General features: G+C 50.4%; 1 protein-coding gene across 2 annotated transcripts in view; it reads left to right on the top strand.

The window, feature by feature from the left end:
• Scube1 (signal peptide, CUB domain and EGF like domain containing 1) overlaps positions 1-23,750 on the top strand; it is a 114,275-nt gene that overhangs the window by 9,787 nt on the left and 80,738 nt on the right. For both annotated transcript variants that reach the window (XM_028788725.1, XM_028788724.1), the window contains exon 3: positions 11,120-11,248. In XM_028788725.1, the coding sequence (XP_028644558.1) occupies positions 11,120-11,248 (129 nt within the window). The remainder of the gene's footprint in view (positions 1-11,119; positions 11,249-23,750) is intronic.

Below are 23,750 nucleotides of genomic sequence, written 5' to 3'. Positions count from 1 at the left end.
CATTTCCACCAGATTACAGCACACTTTATTGAAACTCCAGGTAGAGTGATGCTTGAGGCAGGGGAAGGCAGGAAAGGCTGGGGGTAGGGAGCTAGCAAGGGGGGACTCTCCTCCCCCTAAGTCTGAAAACATGCAATTATGCTAATGTGTGTGCACCCAAGATGAAAGCTGGGATCCAGAAGACCAGCAGGGCAAGAGGAATCTGGACTTGAAGCGCCCAGTTACTTAGTCTCAGTAGCAATTAGGTGGTGGTCCCATTTCTGTTCTGTTCTATGAGAAATTTTTCATTATATTCCCATGAAAAGCAACATGGGGGCGTGTATTTTATCTTACAGAGCCAGAGTGCAGTCCATCATTGTGGGGGATCAGGGCAGAAACTCAGGTAGACATGTCAGGGCCACACTCAAGAAAACAGAGACCAACGCAGCCATGCTGCCTGCTTGCTTAGGGATGAGCGAACCCTTTCCACGTGTACAGAGTCGGGGGCCCAAAACCAGGGAACGGTACTCACACTGCACTGGGTCCTCCCACGTCAGTTGACAGTTAGGACAAGTCTCCACAGCCATGCCCATAGGTCAAGTTGACCTAGATGGCCCCTCACTGAGACGCTTTCCCCAGAGTCTCAGTTGTGCCAAGATAACAGTTAAACCTGACGAGCAGGGATGGGGCGGGGGCTGGAGGGATGGCTCAGCAGTTAAGAGCACTGGTTGCTCTTGCAGAGGACCCAGGTTCAATTCTCAGCAGCTCCTTGGTGGCTTACAGTCTTCTGCAACTCCAGTTCCAGGGGATCCAACACCCTCTTCTGACCTCTGTGGGTAACAGTCACACGTGTGGTGCACATACGTACCCACAAGCAAAAGACTCATACACATAAAATAAAAAAATATCCCCCCTCCAAAAAATGCCAGCACAGAAGGGTAGCTTGTGACTGGTCCCAGTCAATGGCAGTTTAGGTCACTGAGAGAGTTGTTGGGGCCCATGATTGTCTGTAGCAGGAGACAGTGAAAACCTCATGCACTTGGTGGTTTTGTATTGAAGAATGTGGGATCTGGTCCAGAGTGTCCAGAGTGTTAGCTAAGGGTCTCCTCGCTGTTAGTGCTGGCCCAGGTGTGTTTCCTGTCATCACTCAGTAGATGTAGGAGGTTGGGCAAGACAAAATGAGTTAGAAACCTTCAGTGGACAGAGGCAGGACTCAGGTATCCACCCCTGCCCATGGTAGGGATGACATCAGGGTGGAGTGGAAGGTGTGGGATGTTCTTAGAGGAGGTGTCATCCAAGCCTCTCTAGGAGAGTGGAGTAGACGCAGGTCTCCGACATTGCCTCCTGCTCTGGGGCAGGTGAGTAGACGGCAGCTCAGAGGGGCTCACTGACCCCCACAAATCCTGCAAACAATGGGTTATCTGGAGCCTTGGTTTCCTCAGTCTGCCTCCCTTGACAGCGGGAGGAGCAACACCTGCCTGAGGGCATGCCCTTGAGTAGAGGTTGTGGAGGGAGCCTGTCTCTAGGGCAGTGGTTCTCAACCTGTGGGTCACGACCCCCAACAAGGGTCACGTAGCAGGTAGTCTGCATATCAGATGTTCACATCACCATCCATAAAAGTAGCAAAATTATAGTTATGAAGTATCCATGAAAATAATTTTAGGGTTGGGGTGTCACCACAGCATGAGGAACTGTATTAAAGGGTCACAGTTAGGAAGGTTGAGAACCACTGCTCTAGAGGGTGTTGGAGGCAGCCTCACAGGCTCTGTGTTGGGCTCTTCCCTCGAAAGCTCCTTTTCCACCTGGCTTCCCACCCCCTGGGTATCCTGCATGCCCCCTCCTCAAGTGGCAGACCTTCCCAGGGCTGCCTGCGGGCCTTCCCGCCCCCCTCCCCTCAGCTGCTTCTTATTACAGTGGCTGTATTTGTGTTTCGATCAGAGGAATGCTAACCAGAAAAAAACCATTATTTCTAAGAAAATAAACTGTGGGCTCGTTGGCCTTTGAGTGCTACTGAAATGGATATCGGCCTTCCCCAAAGGCCTTGAGACAAAGAGCTCCGGGGACTTGTGTATATGGGCAAGGTCAGGGGGTCCCGGAGGCTGCCCTGACTGGGCCTTCCAGATGGATCCAGGCTGCATCCCTGGGAGGAATGGGTCTGTAGCAGCAGCAGTGGTTGCTTCAGACCTGGGCTCTTAACAGCGGCCAGGGCTGATCTTTCCCCATTCCTTCCAGGGTCTCCAAAATGTTCTGCCTAGGCCTCCCTTTTGGTGAAGGGCTATGGAGCTGAGAATGGACCCATGTCCCCATGTGGTCTCTCGGGCTTTAACGTGCTCATGGTGCTTGCTACCCTGGAGGTAACAAATGCTGTTGACCATCAGCAGAATTCAACCACCTGTCCCTTCCCATTGCCGGTCCCACAGGCAGACCTGGACCTCACTGGGTTCCTGTTGTTTCCTCCCTGAAGCCAGGCTGGTACCTCCTTGTGGCCAGGGTCCAGGTTGAGGGCAAGAGGCCTGACATAGGAGCAGAATGAGGGCAGGCAGGTATCCTGATCCCCGGTAAATACCATGGGGCATAAATCTCTGGTTGGTTGAGCCATGGGGCTGCCCTTGGGTGGCTTCATCCAGATTAAGGGCACCAAGTCCAAAGCTAGCCTGCTCATGCTGAGGTTCTGGTTCTCCAGCTCACTTGCCCCGTGAGTAGGGAGTGGAGATAGTCCTTCCTATCCAGCCCACAGTGAAGGTTTAGTCAGTTGCCATGAGGGTGATCGCCTCTGTGACTTCTGTTATTTTGGGGTTAACACCCTACATGGATTTAGGAGGGAACATTGGGAGCCCATCCACACAGGTCAGTTCAACTCAGGTTCAACAGGCTGCCTGGCTGCAGTGCGGACTGAAAGCTGAGCTGAGAGGCCTGGGTCTCAGCTGCTATCATCCCAGGCTTGCTGACAAGCTAAGTGTTCACGACCTACTCTGTGGACATCCCTATGCCATCCAGGGAACATAGGCCAGCTCTCTGCCCTTGAACTGAGACCTTTGCTGGCACCTTTGTACCTCTGATGGTCTGGGGGCCGGGTTTGGAGCCCCTGAAGAGTTTCAAGGTCTGCAGCACACGCTTCCTTCCATCTTACCAAAGGAAGGAGAGAATGACTGATAGCTCCTGGGATCCAGTTTGTAATAGGCAGGAAGGAGCACAGAGCTGTCTGAGCCCCACACCCGCCTTGCTGCCACCCCCAGACACTTCCAGGGTTCATTTTCCCTCAACTAGTGTTTTGTGAAGTCTTGAAGCCAGAACCTGGAAGAATCCTAAGGAGAGCTTACTGTTGAGGGAGAATTGTTAGTTTGTCCATCCTTTCCCTAATGGCTTGGTAGGGACACCCTTCTGATCTTGGGAGAACACACCCTACCACGAACCCAGCCTGAGCAGGTGACATTGTTCATAGTGAGCATCCTTGAGCCAAATGTAGTGGTAAATGCCTGAAATGCCAAAACCTGAGAGGTGGAGGAAGATAGAAAGTTGGAGGCCGGCCTGGGATGCATAGTGATGATACTTTTTGAAAAACAACCAAAATAGAAAATGCTGTACGCATGAAGTGACCACCCTCACGGTCCCCCTACATCCAGGCAGGAGCCAAAAAAGCCAACTTGTCCTGCAGATACATGCAACAATAACACTGGCTTTTCCTCAATTAAAAAAATTATTATTGTATGTTTGTCTGAGGCGTGCGGGGCGTGTGCCACAGCGTGCTGTGCGGAGGACTGAGGCACGGTGGAGGCAGCTCTCTTCTCTCAGTTTTGTGTGAGTTCTGAGAAATCATGAGCTGCGCCCCCCCCCCCAGCCCTCTCTCTTTGTTTTCAAGACTGCTTTGTTGAGCTGCTGTTCACACACTGCATAGGTGACCCGTGTGAAGTCTGCAAGCCGGTGCCTTTTAGTGAATCCACTGTTGATCACCCACACATCCAGTTTAGAAATAACAGATTTCTTAGCCTCCACCCCACAACCCCAAGACGCACAACCCCCCCCCACCCCCCGTAACTGCTGGACACCAGTGGTACACATTCCGTCTCTGGGCTGACCCATTCAGGAGGCATTTTGTGGATAGGACTGCCTAGCAGGTGGCCTCTTGTGACTAGACGGTGTTAATTTTGAAGTCAGGCAGCCTGAGTCAGTTCCTGGCTCTGCGTGTCTTAGTTTCCCATCGATGGGTACCAGGGATCCTTAACTTGGCTAAGTTAAGAGGTTGGTGCCCACCCCTTGGAGCTGTCCTGTGTGCAGGCCCTGCAGTACTGCCCAGTGCTGTCCCACACATAGCAGGGCCAGTCAGCGGAAGCAACAGCCCAGTCCCCGTTCATTCATTCAGCACACAGCTACTGCTAGTTGTACACATTTGGCTCCATTCTGAGACTCAAGCTGAACAAGACACAAGTCCCCATGGACTGGCAGCTCCCAATGTCACAGTGATGTTGGTGTCTATAGGTGGGGGGAGCTGGGGGAGCAGAAGGAGGGAGATAGTAAGCTTCAGAAGGGGCAAGACACCAAATCCCAAACCAGGGTGATTAGAAGCCAAGGCTAGGGAAGGTGCTTGGGGTGTGGAAAGTGCACTTAACGCCCTGCAAAGTGGACTTAATGGTGGCCGGAAGCTATATGGGACACTGGAAGAGGTCACCGAGTAGCTGCAGACCCACGGTTATCTCAGATCTCAGAGCAGGGTAGGGAGACCCTCACTGCCTCTGGCTGAGCCGTGGACCTTGTCCGCAGTTAGGAATGAGGACGAATGTAGACTGGTGTTGGTTTTGCGTGACCTTTGACCTCTCCCATAATTAACTGCTGGGCCCACTTCTGGCATTGTCTCAATAGAAGGGAAACCTGATCGATGGATGCCAGGAGTCCTCAGAGAGCCGGTCTCATTACTCACTCACTACAGACCTGGAGCTTAACCCCGCACCACCGGAGACAGGGGACTTAATCCTTCCTGCGAGGCAGAGAGAAACTACCTTCCCAAGAGCATAATTAGCCAACAAACCGGATTAAGATTTATTCATCAATGAGGACTCAGCTTCCTAAGCCATACATCCCTCCCAGAATGGACGTTTATCTAAAGAGTGCATGGTCTTCCTAAAGCGACAGACAAAGGGGGGACAAGCTAGCGCCCAGTCAGGGACTGGGTCTTTGTTAGAGCAATGGGGCTTCCTGTCCAGGAGGAATGTCTACAAAAATGCCAGTCAGGGGGAGGTGGGACTTGTCAGTAATGGCCCCCCAAGAGTAAAAGTGTAGTTACTTTCGAAACCTTCCCTTTGAGGTTTTCCTGCCAGCTTTGACTTAAAAAGAAAAGAGAAAAAAAATGTATCCTAAAACAGTATTAAAATAAAATGAGAAAGTGCTCTGATTCATTGAGAAAGAATCTTCTAGACACCACAGAATAAATATATATTTTATAAGGCAGTGAAGATCAATTTTGAATTAAATGGGAGGAAAACAAGTTCATCCTCTTTGAGGTCCATCCCAGTGCTGCTGGCTCAAGACCGTCGCTGTGGGATGGTGTGCAAGCTAACATTTTAATAGAGGAAAAGAGGACCATGTGACCTTTGAAAAGGCCCATGATGCATGGTTCCTGTGTTGTTTGTCCTGCTCTGTTGGATGTTGAAAACTATCCTTGAAGGGGAACTAAGTTTTCATTAAAAGAAGGAGAGCGAGACAGCTCACAGAGTGAAGGTGATTGCTGTCAAGGCTGATGACCTGAGTTCGATTCCTGAGACCCCCCCACATAGTGGAAGGAGAATATGAACTCCTTCAAGCTGTCCTCTGACTCCCATGTGCGCACACACACACACACACACACACACACACACACACACACACCAATGTAATTGAAAATTTTACCACACACACAAAAAGAAATTAATTTAATAAAAATTTAATTACTAAACATTTTTAATTAATAAACAATCTGAGCAGAAGGAAGAGCAGTGTAGGTAGTAAGCTGGTGGACCGCACCCTTTCGGTGGAAGCTCTCCTCTATCTTCCTCGTTACCACCCTGCAGTTTCAAGTCAAGGCATCCTGGAGACAGAATGCTCATGCCTTTCTCTCAGTGGCCCTGCTTCTTAATGACTTTTTGGAGCAAGAAGACTTGCTTTTCTCATCCCCATGCACCCTGAAGATGTGGCTCTAACAGGAGGAGGAGGAGGAGGAGGAAAAGGAAGAAGAAGAGGAAGAAGAGAAAGAAGAAGAGGAGGAGGAAGAGGAGTGGGAGGAGAGGGTGGAATTAAATGCAGTCACTGCCTGAGGGGGGGGGGGAGGGCCTGGAGCCTCTCCTCAATAAGGTGGGACCCGCCCCCACTTCCAACTGTCACGCAGCTCTGTCTCTGCCATCCCAGGCTGGCTTTCCGCTACATGCCTGCATTCCTAGAGTACCTGCATCCTATTTAACATCCTAGAAAGAGGCTAGGGAATGGCTCGGTTGGTGCAAGCCTGGGGATCACCAGTCCCCATAAACACCAGTCGGAGTAATGTGTGCCTGGAATCCCGGCACTGGGGAGATGAAGACAGAGGCTCCCTGGCCTGCGTTTCACCTGAATCAGTGGGCTCCAGGTTCCGTGTGAGACCCTGTCTCAAAGAATAAGGTGGTGGGCTAGTAGATGGTCCAGTGGGTAAAAGCACTTGTCACACAAGCCTGACGACTGAGTTCAGATCTCTGGACACACAAAAAGCTGGCCACTGCAGTGAGCATCTGTAACCCCAAATTCCATAGATCGGCATCTACTATGGCCTTCCTTATGGAGTCTCAGTGAGAGGAAAGCCTAGAAATCACTTCATTGACTATTCAACAGTTGCTTTATTGCATCTTCTGCTATGGTGCTGAAGCTACTTAACATCCTGATAGCAAAAACTTAGGCCACATCGGGGTGATTCTCCCCAATCAGGAGAAGGAATGTCCCCCTATTTGGAGACCTATGGATGCTCAGATCTTACCACCACTGAACAGCTGGTTTCGTTGCATGTTGTGGACATGGTAGCCCTATAATAGATTGTGTTTCCTTCTCTGTGGGTACTTAGGAAGCTCGCCTTTTATGGCTGGGCTGGGATGACCTGCTGTATCACTGAACAGTGTTGCCAGCCCACCTCATTTGTTTTTCTCTGTCTTAAACCTTTATTTCTGAAAACCTTATTGTATTTATTTATGTTTAAACTGTTTAAAGGAAGGAAATGATTGAGTAGAGGGAAGATTGGATGGATAGAGGGATGAATGTTTGTATGTTGGACGTGAGGATGAATGAGTAGGCAGGGTGCGTGCATGTGAGTGTGTATGAGTGTGTGAGTGTGTGTGCATGTGTGTGTGCACGTGTGTGTGTGTGTGTGTGTGTGTGTGTTTGGAGGGTGAGTGTTAGCATCCATGAATCTATGAATGGGTGGTTAAACATTTGAATGGACATATGAATGAACAGGTGTGTGGATCCATTTTTTTTAATTAATGGGAGGACAGTATACACCCAAATATATAGATGTATGTATGAATGGATGGATATGAATTTGAATATGAATGAATGTTTGCCTGGGTAAATGGATTTGTTTATAGGTGACTGGTTAATGGGAAGATAATCCACCAGCTTATGTATTAAGGTGAGTATGTTTTTGGCATAAATAGGTAAGTGAGAGAGGTGCTGGGTGGGAATTTGGGGAGCTATGCCATAGAGACTATAGACACAGGAGGATTTGGCTGAATGACAGTATGGCTTGCTGGCTAGTGACTGAGCAAATGGAAAGGCATTTACATGTGTGTGAATGGAGGAAGAGTCCGTGGAAGGGCAGAGGGGTGGACAGCACTTGAGTGGCCAGGTAACACTGTCTCAGGATCAAAGCTTGTACGGAGTGTTTTGCCCGTAGCTGGCCTGTGCTAGACAGTGTGACCTAGAGGGAGGGATGTGCGTGTCCTGTCTCCTACTAAGTGACTTTGAACAGTCTCTGACCTCTCTGCACTTCAGTTTGATCAGCCGTAAAAAGCAGCTATCTACAAGACTGCACTGAGGTCTGAGGGGCTCTTGTTTCCGGAAGGCTGACCCGCTACTCTTTAAGGGGCAGCACAAGAAAGGTTATTTCACCCAAACACGGCATACAAGTCTATTCTGTCAATCTGGCTGCTCCACATGCAGATTCTGCTGGGATCAGTCCACCAGCTTGCAGGGAGGATGCTGGGTCATTCAGTGAGAGGTGATGGCCATGTGGGCAGACAGTAGAAGGAAGCCTATTACTATGTTAAAGAAAAGCCACACTTAGGTTAAAAACCAAAAAGCCAGGTGGACCTGTGCCTGTGGCTCCAGCCCTTAAGGATAATGGTGAAGGAACGGGCTGGGGGTGGGGATAACTGGATCCTTGGAGCTGATTGGGGATCCAGCCTAGCTGCCCAATCAGGGAGCTCTGGGTTCATATCGAGAGACCCTGTCTCAAAAATTAGGATGAGAGCAATAGAGAAAGACAGCCAATGTTGACCTCTGACCTCTAGATGCTCATTCACACACCTGCACACCCTTGCATGAAACACACACACACACACACACAAAGGAAAAAGGAAAAAACTATTCTTGTTCTCTGTGATGTTGAAGGAAAACGATATTGCTCATGTAGGGAAATCCCGGAGCTATGCAGCTCTGTGAGTTAAAGCCAGGATGCATTGCCTCAGAGATGTAGATTGAAGCCTAGAAAACATACTTAGAATGATGTATGCAGGACTCTGAGCGACCAGGGCTGCATGCAAAACCTGAAAGCAGTGGGCATCCCTCAGTAGTGATGATGCTTGGTGCACTTTCCATAAACCTAAGGCCTTGCATCTTGCTTTAATGTTCTTTAAACTATTAGGTATATTTAAAGTCAGGGATAAAGATGATTCCGACACGTTGTGACTCAGTTCTCTTCCCCAGATGACACGGGTGGTCACTGTGCGTAGGGACAGAGCATCATACCTCCCAGACCTTTGTGGACACCTACCTTGTTCTTCCCTGCTCTGGCTGACTGGGTATCAGGTTGGGCTCATACATCTGATCTTTTCACAGGTTATAGGTTTTGCCCCTTGGGGTGTCTGTGCCATGCTTAAACTCTTCCTAGAAGAATCCGAAGTGAGCGAGCTCCTGGATTTCCAGGCTAGCTTTCCTATACTATAGTAAGCATCAAATGTGCATGGCTCTTTTGTATACCAGCTGGTGGGAGTATAGGTCTCCGGGATTTCCCTGCCCCACTCCAGGTGTGGGGTCAGAAAGGTGGGGTCCCACCTTCCACTAGAACTTCAACTCAAACGTCCACTCCTGGCAGATGGGAGAGGAAATGCTTCTTTTGTCTGGGAAATGCTTCTTCTGTGTCTTGAGAATCACTTTCGGTTCAGCTATGACATGCTCCTTCTCTACAAAGGTCATCCTAGAGTCCATGAAGGCTGGGCTCAGGGTGACTAGAAGGTGTTGAGCTCAAGGAGTATTTGCAAGTGGTGTGGCCAAAGACCTAGCAGAGGTGCCAGACCTCCAGACCATGGCTGGTGGGGTCCGTCTGTGCCTGGAAGCCATGTCATGCCTGGGAGCCAGAGTTATGCTTCACCTCTTGGAATCTTGCTTGCATCTCTTCTATGTGTGTGGCCTTTGACAAGGTTTTATCTTCCCTGTGCCTTCCTTCAGTGCCCTGTGCAAGTGGACTGGGGCTGAGTCCCTGTCTCAGGTTAACTATGGCTATGATGAAACACCATCACCAAGAGCAAGTTGGGGAGGAAACGCTTCCACATTTGTAGTCCATCACTAAAGGTAGTTAGGACAGGATCTCAAACAAGGTGGGAACCTGGAGGCAGGAGATGATGCAGAGGCCATGGAGGGGTGCTGCTTACTGGCTTTCTCCTCATGGCTTGCTCAGCCTTCTTTCTTTACAGAATCCAGAACAACCAGCCCTAGGATGGTCTCGCCCACAATGGCCTTAGTGATCAAATTCTCTACAGGTTTGCATACAGTCTGATCTTATGAAGGCATTTTCTTAATTGAGATTCCCTCCTCTCAGATGACTTCAGCTTGTGTCAAGTTGACAGAAGTCTAGTCAGCACAGTCCTTGTAAGGACTTTAGAGACAACAGCGTACAGTCCAGCCAACCACTTGGGCTTAGAAGCAGCTCATTGTATGTTAACCAGACATGTTCTTATTCTTCTTTCTGGAACCCCAGAACTTATAGCCCTTTGACCCCTGCTGGGAAATGTTGAAAAAGGACTTAAAACAGCAAAAAGAATGACCTTTACTAGAGCTATTGACCATTGTTTATAAGACAGAAGTCTTTGTTATAACAAGGAAGCTGGAACAGCTGAAGGCCAGGCCTCGGGCCGTAGGGAAAGCAGCTACTGGGGGAAGGGGGGTAGTGGACAGTCTTTCATTCCAGAGATGACACTTCCCGGTGATGTGCAGAGTTTATTTTACTTGGTCTCCCTGCTTCAAAAGAGCTAGTTTTCATGGATGTAGAAGCACCCATGTGTTTATAGTGTTGACAGTCTTTAGAAGGAGCCAGAGCCAGGCTTGACTCTTACCTGCTTTGCCATGGCGGGGAACTAGAAGCCCCACCCCCGACACACACCTATACCAACACAATGTGACTCTTCTGAAAACTGGTTGTTAGCCTTGCTGCTGAGCCAAGAGTGTTTCCAAATGACTCTTTAGTCCTCCCAAGTGTATTTTATTGACTAGCTGTTGAGTTATCCCCTGTTCTAATTTCATTTCTGATGTTGCGATTTAAAAAATTATATCATGACAAAAAAACAACTTATGGGAAAAGAAGTTTCACTCTTGATTGCAACTCCAGGATACAGTCCACCATGGTGGGAAAGGCAAGATAGGAACTTCAAGCAGCTAGTCACATCCACCCGCAGACAAGGGCAGAGAGAAATGAGTGCTTGATGCTTGCTTGCTTGCTTGTGTGAGCTCTGCTTGATTTCTTCACTCTTGTCCAGTTCAGAACCTCCTGCCTAGGGAATGATGCCACCCACAGTGGGCTGGGTCTTCCCATATCAATTCCTTAAGACAATGCCCCACAGACATGCCCACAAGTGAACCCAATGCAGACAATCTCATCACAGTGACTCGTGGAACCCAAGCTCTTAGTCTGATAGTTCTCGTGTCTCCACGCTTACAGACATCGACGAGTGCGAGAACGACTACTACAACGGGGGCTGTGTCCATGACTGCATCAACATCCCTGGGAACTACAGATGCACCTGCTTTGATGGCTTCATGCTGGCCCATGATGGACACAACTGCCTGGGTGAGTGGTGAGGCTGAGCCTTCCCCTCTGGGCACAGCCTTCGTATTTCTCAGTTCCACAGAGATGGAGGGCTGCGCAAAGATACACCTCCCTCAGGCGCCTTGTAGTAGTTTGTCAAATCACTCTAACAAAATACAGCAAACCATGCAGCTTCAAGCAGAGGTTTTCTTCCTTCTTGTTCTGGAGGTCAGACACAAATGGCAGCCTTCTTGTGCTTGTCAGCCCACACACATTGTGCGTGCATGTATCTGGTAGTATCTCTCGGAGTCCTACTTCTTCTTTTAAGGACACCTGGAGCAGAATGTGGCTCAGTTTGGGACATCAGTTACTCTTCTGTTGCTGTGATAAAGCACCATGACTAAGGCGACTTATGGAAGAGTTTATTTTGGCTCCAGAGGAATAAAAGTACGTCATAGTGAGGAGGTATGGCAGCAAGTAGCGACCACTGAGGCAGGAGCCGGAAGCTTGTCAGAGATCACAGCTTCAACTGCAAACACAAAGCAGACAGAAGAAACTGCAAGTGGGGACAGGCTAGAAACTTTCCAAGTCTGCTGCCAGTGGTGTACTTCCTGTAGCAAGGCTGTACCTCCCGTCACCTCCCCAAACAGTGCCACCAACTGGAGGCCAGGTGTTCATGAACCTATGGGGACATTTCTTCTTTTCCAAGACAGGGTTTCTCTGAGCAGCCTTGGGTGTCCTGGAACTCACTCTGTAGACCAGGCTGGCCTTGAACTCAGTGATCAGCCTGCTTCTGCCTCCTGAGGTGTTGAGATTAAAGGTCTGTGCCACCACCAACCCAGCTTTGGGGACATTTCTTATTCAAACCACTATAGTGCATAAAGCCATCCACCCGCCCTGATGACCAAAATCGAGTTGTCAGTATTCATGTGGGGGAAGGAGAGAGCTGGCTCCTGCAAGTTGTTCTCCAACTACTATATGTGTGCTGTGGCACACATACACGTGTGTGCTCACAATACAGAAATACACACATGCACACATGTATGTACACACACAAACACATATATACAGCTGGCCACGGCTGCCTCTCCTCATCCCAATGATCATCTGACATGCTGGTTAAAATTGCCATCTTGGCTGGGTTCAGAGTCACCGTGGGAACACCTCTGAGTGTGCCTGTGAGGGACATTCTAGATTAGGTTCATTGAGGGGCCATGGTAAATTTAGGGGTCACCATTCCATGGGCTGGGATCCAAGGCTGCATGAGAAGGAGGAAGGGACCTTCCTGTCTCTGTGTCCTGGCTGCAGAGGCAGTGTGACAGCTGCGTCCTTAAACCCCTGCCACCATGGCCTCCTGACAATGTCCTCTCCTAAGCTGCCTTAGAGCATAGAAATCAGAAAAGTAGCTGACACTGAAGACGGCCAAATGTAACTGATACAACTATGAAGACCATTGTTCCTCTGGAGGCCACACTTGTAATTCTGGGACTAAGGCCTCAGAATCCTTTGACCTCTATTGTATTGTCTGTGGCTCACAGTCTCTAACCCAAGGGACAGCAATTAGTGAAGCACACATGGCTCTCAGAACAGACCCACCTGTCCCCAACCCTCTTCTGCCATGAGCCACAGAAGCATAGTGGTTGGATCAGGAGGGCGTGATGATTGACAGGAGCATGGCTGTGAACAGGTCATAGGCCTGTCGGGGTCTCTGTCCCCTGTCTGTGGAAGAAAGCTCTCACAGCTGCTAGTACTGTCGCGGTTTCTGAAATATGTCTTTACCAGGTCAGTGTGCACTATGTCACCAGGCTGAGTGAAATGACAGTCTAAAGCCGAAGGGCCCGGACTGAGTACAGACTTAATGGTCAACCAGCTAGCATTACTTTTGCTCCCATGGTCAGCCATCTTTCTGCATTTACCCTCGGAGTCCAGAGTGAGTCTTGGCAGGAAATCTTTTCTTCCGTTTCCCTACATGATCCTTCAGAATCCTTGCTGCAAACGGATCCAAAGGGCTGAAAGATCACTGAGATTCTCTAGCCTTGCATGCAGGAATTTCTAAAAAGGCTAAACAGACCCTTGTGGTGCCAGCTGGCTTGTCAGCTCTAGGTAGAAGGGTTCAATACCCCGACCGCTTGGGCCTCTCCTTCCTAGTGGCATGTCAGGCTGAGAGCTCCTGTCTGGTTTTGTTTAATGCGTGTTGGGGCTCAGATGAGTTCATTATGGGAAACAGATCTGTGAACATGTAATTACACCCCAAAGAAGTGCCAAAACAGAGGTCTGGACAAGAGTTAGTAAAGACCAGAAGTGCCTGTGAAAAGCTACCCCTGGCTGGGGTGAAGCTGGGGGTGGAAGCGGGATAGCCAGGGCTTCAAAGAGGAAGCTCTCAGCGGGCTCTCAGAAGGAGGAAGAATTTGGTAGGTCTGGGCACAGTGTGTGCAGGGCTGCAGGCAGCTCCCTGAGGCTGGGCTCAGGGACTGCAGAGCCAGGCAGGGCCTTTGACCAGAGACCACACAGCTTTCACAGCGTCACCTCCAGGTGAAGTGCCATTTATTCCTCACCTGGTATGTGTACCGCTTCCCACACTGTCTGCGGTAAATATGGTTCAGCAATAGAATAGTCAGCAAAGACACAACTCACCATTGTCCGCAACCACCATTCCCCCATTGTCCGTGGAAGGTGGGGGATATCCTGTTAGAGGCAAGCATCATCACTTTGGCCCAGGGATCAGACCTGGATGCTGTTGGCTTGGCACTAAAATCCTGGCTCTCCAGTTCTGAGCAGTTTAGTCTTTGGTTAGTATCTTCGTTTCTCTGTGCCTCAGTTTCCTACCTACAGCGCGGAATGTGTCATCCCTGTCTCGTAGGGCTTGGGTGAGAGTTCTGTGAAATGACAGATGTAGACAACAGGGCATCTGACACCAGAAATGTCACTGCATGGGTCAGATGCTCAGCCGCCCGTAGAGATGTCTTATACCAACACCTCCAGGGACCAGAGCCCATGGTCTGTGCTCCCCGGACTCCCTGGCTGGGGCTCTGTGTTCTTTTCTGTGAAGGGCCACCCTTACCCCTGCTAGGGCAGATACCTCCCCAGCCTCCACCCCACCAGCCTCCAGTGATGGCGACGTCTGTATGGGTCAACCACACTGTTTTCCCTCTGTATTCTTTTTACACTGCTGGATATGAAAGACCCAGGCAAGAGCCCTCTGCCCCCTCCCACTCGGAGCACAGATCCTGTGGCAGCTGAGGCCAGACCTTTCCTACAGGCTCCTTTTGTTTGGTCTTTTTCCTTCTCAAGAGAAAACTCCAACTCAGAGGAGTCAGGGCTGTGGTTGCAGCCAGCTCTAGCCCAGACTGATCGTGTGACCCCCCCCCCCAGGCTGCTTGGCTGAACTTTTAGAGCCGCAGCCTTCCATCCTTGAAGCACGTTAAGAATAGATGCCTGGGAGTTGGGGAGATGGCTCAGCTGGTAAAGTGCTTGCTTTATAAGCACAGGGACCTGAGTTTGATCCCCAGACCCTACTCTTAAAATCTAGACAGAGCAGTGCTCGCTTTGTCGTCCTGGGAGGCAAAGATGCAAAGATCTCTGGAATCACTGTCCACCCAGCTAATGCCTGAGAAATGACACTACAGGTTGGCTTAGGAATCTTAGAGCCTGGGGCCAACTCCTTGGGCCCTTCCTGCTTTAGTCGCCACAGCTATGCAGTGGTCTCTAGCACCAGCCTCACAGAAATGGTGGGGTAACTAAATCTGGAGGAGACCTGGGGCTGGATGTCACCATTGTGTCCTGGCCAAGTTCTCAAGTTGAGAGCCCACCTCCGACCCAGGGGCACGTTTGATTTCTCCCCGCTGCAGTCTTGCAGTGATGTTGCCGTCACAGAAGGAATTGTCAGCTCTTCAGATCAGGGGAAAGCGCATGAGCACCAGTGTTTGTAGCCAGGAATCTTGGTGCATCCTGGAATCCCAGAGCCTGAGAGGCAAAGGCCAGAGGGCCAGGGGTCTCAACAACAACAACAACAAACAAACAAAACCCAGACATTTTCTTGTCACTGTTGCTTGGTGACTGTTGCCCTGCCCCCCTGATATTTTTGAGACTTAAGGCAGGATCCCGAGGAAGGCCTGCTTCCAATATAACTATAATCCCTCCACGATGGTGAAGCTTTCCCGCCCTTGACACAAATGCCCTCCTAGTGACCTGTAGGCCGGATATGACTTCTGAATTCTAGGTCTCCTTGCACTTTTGCAAGCATGACAGAGACTGCTCCTCTCCCCCTTCTCTGCCCCTCCTGTATCCAACACCACCCTGAACTGAGGACCCCTAACCTGTTGGGGTACGGGCCTGTGCCCCCAAAGCAGCTACCCTATTACTGTGGCTCAGACACAAGTGTCACATGTCCCTCTGAGAATCAAAAGGTCAGAGCCATTTAGACAGGACATGTTAGTGTTTCAATCACCCAGGGAAGGGTCTGAAGTGGGGGAGGGGGAAGCGTGTTCCAAGGAACCATGTGCCCCTCGTGGACTCAGTCTTCCAGAAGGAAGTTGGCAACTACAAGGGAGACAGGGCAGGAGCCCTAAAAATGTAATGTCCAGGGCAGGGCCCCTTTGCCCATACCTCAGTGTGGCACTGGAGGGGGCTGTCTCCAGCTGTCCCCCTGGAGAGAGTATAAAGTCCTCACACACTCCATTAGTCTCTCATGGAACTTCCTGCTGCCTGCCAAAGCTTCCAGCACAGTTTTACCCCCAAGGCTTGCAGGGTGGCTGTCAAGGGTCGGCTGAGTTGCTGGAGGGTCCCCTGTCCACGCTGCTGCCTGTGGATCTGACACCTCTGCTCAGACACCAAGCCAAAGCCCATCCCACTCTGGGAAGAGCCATGCCTGGATGTTGTTTTGACTGCAGAAACTCAGATAGAGAGCGTTGTTCCAGTCGTAGAATCTGCTGAATTCCTTGGGAAGGCGGCAGGGGCAAAGCCCTGAGCATCTTACAGAGCAATAGAGCGGGTTACAAAGCACCCAGAGTCAGCCAGAAGTGAGGCTGAGGGCTGAAGGGTCACTTTCCTGTCTTAAGCGTTCCCAGTTTCTGTACTTTGGAACAGGCGAGGCTGTTTTCTGTGGAGATGGCTTGTCTGTGACCAGGGTCCTGGAGGGGAGCCAAGTCTGTGCTCTAGAGAGTGAAGCCCTCTCTCTATTTGACATCTTTATTGAGGAATTTCTCAAATATAACAGAAAATGACACCAGAGGGACTAGAAAGTGGGATGGGACCTCACTCAGCCCGGAATGGCTGCCTTTAGCCGTGTAATTACTTGAAATAGCAGTTCAGCTTCAAAAATATTATTCCAAACTCGGTGCAATCGGCCAGCTGAGCAATATTTAGGCTAATAGAATAAGATTTTTTTTTTCATCTTAAATTAGAACCAGCAGCGGGTCATTTTTTTCCCACCTCCACAAAGCAAGGCTCTCGTTCTCCGAAGCCATCAGTTCACTCAGCCAGACGTCTTCATCCTTCATCCTTACTTGACTGAAAAATGTGTTTCTCAAGTTGCTCACAGCTGGAATTTTGGACTGGCCCCCAGCACTTTGATCCTGTTGAAGAGAACTCATTTGTAGTCGCATCCAGCAGACGAGCTGATTGATTAACCAGATGGCTCTGTATCAGCAAACATGTATTGAGCACCTACTGTGTGCCTCACCTTGTGCTCAGAGGCAGTTCTACCTAGGCAAGACAAGGGGTGCATTTCTGTACTGTGAGGCTGCCCTGTGCTGGGCTTGTGTTCTTTTGATGCTCTCCCCCCACCCCAACATCCACAGGTAGACTCCATTAGCAGCTGCATCCTAGAATCCGGGATCTAGATGGATAGAAGCCACTGGTACCAACCCTTACAGATGAGGAAGCCTAGTCTCAGGGTAATGACCACAAAGGCCAGTAGGAAGCACAGCTAGGATCAGACTCAGCATTTGTCACTTCAAGACTTGAGCCTGTGCCTGCTGATAACCCCTGCCCCTGCCCCACAACACCCAGGAAAGCTCCAGCCCCTGGAAGAGAGAACAGGTTTAGAAAGGGTTCCTGATGTTCTGTGTCAAGCATGCACCCAGTCTTGGGGCCACCAAGTCTGTTCTGTAGTCCCAGAACCTGCCAGATCAGGTGGAGAGAGATGTGGCAAAGGGGGCAAGAGGGCACTTTCTCTCGGCACTGGGGGAAGTGCTTGATCCCTTGCTCATAAATTTCCTACCCTGTGTGACAGTATATAGCCCAGTTTGTCCAAAGTCCCCCTGCTTCCCCAGGGCACCCAGCTCACAAGGAACTCGGCACAGGGCCCTGCCTATGCTTCCTCTCACAGTGCACCCTCGCTCACTGTCCGTGCCTCCAGATCCAGTTCATGTCTCTCTGCTTGTGACAAGCTGCCTATAAAGAGTTGTGGAGTGAGTGAACATGACGATTAGCCACGAGGACACAGTCCTTGCTCAGCTGATCTCCACACTGGGCATGTAGGTGCCAGGAGAGAAGAACTCAGTGGAAACCCTCCAGGGCCCCAGGTCAACAAGGATGGAAGCATGTATTCATGGCAGAGAAAATGCTCTTTAACTTGCTGCCCGGTTCAAGCATTTGTGTATGCACTAAAGTTGTTCTGCATTCCTACTGTGTACCCACTGATGACACGGCAATAAGGAAAATCAGTAATGGGCTCCCCCTTCTGGATTTACATAGCAGGAACACAGACAGCAACTACAGCTCAGCAAAGTAGCTCAGTTGAGTGAAATCCACCAAAAACAATAATGATAAACACAGAAAGTGCCGGGGGTGGGGGGCACCATCAGAGAGCCAGGGGGTGGTGGTGTGACCATGCCAGATCACTGGGTTCTGATCACATTGCTACATAAAAATCCCACCATGTCAAGTGGCGTGAAATAGCATCACTCTCTGCCTGTGGGTTCCATGGGTCAAGAACCAAGTCAGGAAAATCCAGTCTCTGTTCCAAGGTGTCTGGAGACTCAACTGGAAGACATGAAACTGGAGGTGGCCAACCTGATGGCTGGGAGCTGGAACCATCTGGAAGCTTCCTGGCTCGTGTCCAGTGGTGGTTGCTGGATGGTGGCCAGTATGTATACAGGCAGCCTTTCTGTCTGGGCTTTCATTCAGGCCAGGGTGAGCCTCCCCTGCAGGGTGGCTCTATCCCTGCAGAACAAGGTCAAGTGTGGAAACTCCCCTGTAAACTCAGGGTGAAGGTGTTTTTAATAGTTTCCTCTGATTTAAGGGGAGCAGGTGTAAGAGAGGAAATCAAAGAGGAAGAGGAAGTACCTTGTAGATGTCTGGGGACCTCTGTTCTAACAGAAAGGAAACAAGCTTGGTGAGTTTGGTCACTGTTTGGAGACAGGTCACTGTGTTTAGAGAGTCATAGTGAGAAGAGAGAAGAAGATGGATCCAGGAGACAGGCACAGATTGCTAAAGGGATGTGTCCTAGTTTGGGTTTTATTGATGTGTAGAGACGCCATCACCATGGCAACTCTTATAAAGCAAAATATTTAATTGGAGATGGCTTACAGTTCAGAGGTTCAGTCCATTATCATCATGGCAGGAAGCATGGCAGCATCCAGGCAAGCATGGTGCTGGAGAAGGAGCTGAGAGTCCTACATCTTAATCTGTGGGCAGCAGCAGTGAGAGACTGCATCACACTGGGCATAGCTTGAGCATATGAGATCTCAGAGCCCATCCCCACAGTGACACACTTCCTCCAACAAGGCCACGCCTCCTAATAGTGCCGCTCTCTGTGGGCCAAGTATTCAAGCACATGAGTCTATGGGGGCCGTACCTATTCAAACCACCATAGGGTGGATTTTATTCCAGGTAACTGAGAAGCTGGGGGACATTTTGACCAGAGATGAACATGTTTTAATTGACATTTTAATAAAAACCCTTCCTGGTTCCAATAGAGATTGTTATAGGGATGGGGGTCCAGGTGCTTCAGAAGGGAGGATCCTATAATGGCCCTGCTGAATGCAGGTGACTCAGTGTAGGGTGACAGCGGTGGAGGTGGTGGCTGAACTCAAAATACATTTTGCAACAGGCAACAGGAAGTCCTGATGGATTCAGCTTAAGAGGCCAGAGAGAACAAGGACCAAAGCCAACTGTCAGGGTTTGACCTTCATTGTTTGAGTGGCTCTGCCTTGTGACGTAGGTAAAGATGCCTTGGACAGGGAGGGGACAGAGGGGTGTTTGGTGTAGAATGGAACGCAGGATTCAAGCTTGGTTGAATTCTGTTGGAGATAAGAATGGTCTTCCACATAGAAAGGTCATACAAGGTCAGATGTCTCTGGAGTCTGACCTCGGGGCAGGGAGGTGTGAAGCATTAGATTCAAGATGGCTTTGAATACCAGAGACAGCACTAACGGTTCATCTCATAAAGATCACATGTGTGCCTGCCCTGGGCAGCTGCCTTGGATGAGAATCCAGAATGGATGGCCTGCCCTTAGTAATCACCAGCATTCAACCTGCCTGACTTTGGCCATCCTGCCTGAGTCCCTCACTGTGTGACTGTGGTCAAGAAACTTAGCTTCTCTGGGCCTCTACTGTAAGGTGGCATCTGTGAGCATGTTTATTTCTGAGACCGAAGGAGAAGACCTTTGTAAAGCACCCAGTGTGATGCCCCCCACCTATCAAAGGCACCATGGGTATCAATGATCTACTTAGCGCTGCCCTACTATGCAAAGCCAGGGAACTTTTTAAAGAGAATGAGTGCGGCTTGAGCTGATGAAGGAGCAGTGGGCAAGCCTGGGCTATGAACTGTGTGTGAGACCTATAACAGACACCTGAGCCCCACATCCAATGAGGTGCTCCTGTCAGATAAACCTATGCAGATCAGACAGCCCTCCACCCTCTCAAGGGGACGTGGGGGTCACATGACATCTGGGCTTCTTGTTTTGTAACTTGGTCACATCCTCTTACTTCTCAGTCTTGTTCTGGCCCCTCTGAGGTGGGGACAACGATTCCCTGTTGTGTCCAGATGGAGAGAGTGCAAATGGCCTTAGGTGCTGCCCGATAGAGGATGTGGAGAAGGGCCCTGGAGAGAAGACTGCAGGGCCCTGTTGGGTGTAGGAAGGGAGTCGCTGAGGTGCTGGGGTTGGAGTGTTTGCCACAGCTCCCTATGCTGGGCTGCTCTGGGAAAACAGCTGGAGCCAGCACTGCTCCTCCGACCTGACCCAAGGAAGGAAGGTTCCGGTTACCCTTTATTTGTTTTCAGACTCCAGCAGCTCGAAAATGTCTCTCACCAGGGGAAAAAGGTTGATTATCTTGATGTAAAACTAGACAGCCCAGGCCAGCCCTGTCTCCTCTGCACAGGCAGCAGTGTTTCTGAGGCAAAGAGGAGAGACTTCTCCCTGCTCCCTGGACCCTTTTCCGGCTTCCTGTCTCGTCTTGTCCCATCCTAAGGTGAATGGAAACTCTGGGCTGCAATATGCTGTCAGAGTTCAAGACAGGCAGGCCGCTTTTCTTCGCATTTTACGGACTGTTTATTTGGCTTCCTTTTTGCTGAGACAGGACCTCATGGAGCCCAGCCTGGACTTGAACTTACTCTGTAGAGAGTCCTGCCTTGAACTCCTGAGCCTCCTGACTCCACATCTAGAATGCCGGGATTACAGGCATGTGCTCGAGCTGCAGGTTTGCATCTGTTAATTTGATAGAAATTCTTGGCCTGAGGAAAAGAAACGTGTGCTGGATTGCCCCGTCGCTGCACAAATGGGAAGCAGGTGTGGGGAAATGGAACGGTTCCAAGCTGGGGGGGGGGGCTCCCCACCCCTTCTCTAGGGCCAGCCAGAAAGTGGGGTGAGCTTATTTTTTTAGAAGAGCCCAGGCCAGCACTGAAATGAAAGGACAGTGAGCTAAGAGGCAGGCGCTGGCCATGGCTGCCTTCCTGGACGATGCTGGGACACTCTGTCTCCAAGCCTCAGCTTCTACATGGTATGTGAGATTAAGTGGATAGGATTCAGCCAGCGGTTTTCAGACTTCACGGGGTTGTGTGGACAGCAGCAGAATTCCTTCTCTTCAGAGATCATGCAGGGGTCATGTTGCTCCAGAAGAAATGGGAGGCCAGATTGAGGGGTGGGGGCATGGAGCACCACTGAGCCCATCCCTACCCCCATAAGGTCCCTGGAGTCCCGGGAACAGCATGGGACCTGCTCACTGAGCTGCTTCTCCCTCTAGATGCAGTGAGTTAGCCTTAGATGCAGTGGCCAAGCTTTTTTCTATGTCCTCCTCATCCCAGAGAGACAGCCTCTGGCTGTCTCAGGACAGTGGCCTCCAGCAAGTGGAGTGACTTTAACTCCCCTGATGACTTCCTTCCTGCTCTCCAGGCTTGGTCCCTGTGGTCCCTGCTACTAGAATGGCCTGCTCCAGCCTCTCAATGAAGCCTGTTTGGCTTGCCCACACATACACACTTGTCTCCTGGCTATATGATTTCTATGGCATCGCTTAAGGCAACGTTACTTCCCTAGAACCCCTAGAGAGCCGTGCTCCAAACTGACCTGGCTGTTCATCCAGGGCCTGCGCAGGTTCTCATATAAGACAGGAATAACGGGAGGGGGGGGGCATCACAAGGAAGGCACCCTGACAGCAGTGAGCATGCCGTTGGAGCAGAACTCCCCAGCACACATTGAGCCTGCCATGTTCTTTGGGAAGGCGTCTTACCAGCTAGAGGCCCGTGGTAGCTCAGAATCTATCCACACAGTGCCTCTGTTCCTAGGTCTTTCCACTCTCTGTTCTAGATGCCTGGAGAAGATGCACCAGGAAATCAGACGTCCTAGGCCTTCACCCATGGCTCCCTGCCTAGCCAGGGTGGGAGTTAGAGGGCAGTTCTATGCTCTCTCTGGGAAGGTAGCATGGTGATGGTTCCAAGGGTCCAAGTCAATTGAGACTTCATCATGCCCTAGGCTGAAGTCTGTTGTCACTCTACCCCACTTGAACCCCACCTTTGGATAGACCTCTGTTTGGTGGCTTGGGGAAGAATCCCTGCTCTGTCCCAGAGCGTAGACTCCATAACAGAAGAGTCCATAAACAGCAAAGTAAACACAGGCCATGGACAGAGAGCAGCAGGCAAGCCGGACATTGGCCTTCCCTGGGTTCCGTTTGCAGTCTGGGTGCCAAGAGCTCAGTCGGAACCCTGAGGGAATAAACAATAATAAGTGTCTTGTGAAGACTCTTTAAAAATATCCTGCCTCCAAATCACAGGCTCAGACCCAACGCCAAGTTGTACACTAAAAGGAGCATTGGTAAGACATGAGGGTGCTCTGTCTCCAGCCCGCACCTATGACAACACTCTTGCTTATCCTGGATCCAATGGGCCCTGGGTAGCATCTTGGGTCACACAAACATATGCAGGGCCTGACTGTGTCTGAGCAGATGATGCAGCTGTCCCTGTCCTGATGCAACAGGCCAGGGCCCTGGCTGTTTCTGAGGGCCATCGGCCAACCCGCATCCGCCTGCCTAGCAAGCCTCTCTCTTACTCACCTCATCCTGACCACATGCAACTGGAAATAGATGCCTGGCAGGGACACCCTGTGCCCGCTGGCGCTCTCCATCTGTGGAGTGAACAGTAGGTGTGGCTGCTTAGTTTGGGGTCCTTCATCACCTCCCAAGTTGGCCTCCACAAGGACAGGCTTTTGCAGGCCATCTTGCCACCACCACCACCATCCCTGGTCCGTCTGCTGGCTGCCCAGAGACCAGACACCAGCAGCAGCATTTAGGACCAGCCATTGGTCCTTCCATATAGAATATGCAGGAGCTGGATCACAATGGTGGCTGCCTGATGAGAAAGCCAGGCTTCCCAGATGGAAACAGGAGTCCTGAGAGGTCCTACCTGCCATGGCCAACCTTAATTTTCTTATCTATGCTCTCAGCAAACTAAAAGTCAAGCTAGTCTCCAAGCTTCCCTTTGTCCCTGCTTAGAAGCATCTCTCACCCCATCATCCACCACTGTATGCCCCACCCTCATCCTTGCTGGCCCAGGTATTCTAGCCCCCCTCTTTCCTAGCCTCCCTGCAGAGTGACTGACTGCCAGTACACACCCCAACCCTGCATATAGCCAACCCACCCCCAAGAATTAGACTGAGTTGCTGGTGTATTTGCTTATCCATCTTCCACATGTGGGGTAATGACACTGAAACTTCTGGACAAATCAGGCACAAAGTTGGAAAACACTTGTTCTGGTCGCTCTGCTCTAAAGTCATGTCCAGACTTGTCTGGGCATCGACATAACTTCACATGGTTATAAGCACTGTGTTGATATTTATATGCTGTCTCCCCACACCAATATAAGACCCTTCCTCGACACTGATATCTAATTGTGTAGCCAAGAAGAGGGAATCTAATCAAGGCCCAGGATGTGGGGAGCAGTGGCCAGTGGGTACTCAGTAAGATTGCTGCTGTGACCCTCTTGTTGGGGCAACAATGGCCTGGGAGATATAGCTCGTACTATGGTAAAGCCCTCTCTGCCCATGTTGGGTCCCTGCATGCCCCTGTCTGCTAGTCAGCTTATTCTGGACTTAATTAGTGAGCATCTGCATGG

The sequence above is a fragment of the Grammomys surdaster genome, unplaced genomic scaffold (genome assembly GCF_004785775.1).
Source record: "Grammomys surdaster isolate TR1022 unplaced genomic scaffold, NIH_TR_1.0 125767, whole genome shotgun sequence".
Classification (NCBI taxonomy): domain Eukaryota; kingdom Metazoa; phylum Chordata; class Mammalia; order Rodentia; family Muridae; genus Grammomys; species Grammomys surdaster.
This window is presented reverse-complemented; position numbering and strand designations above follow the sequence as displayed.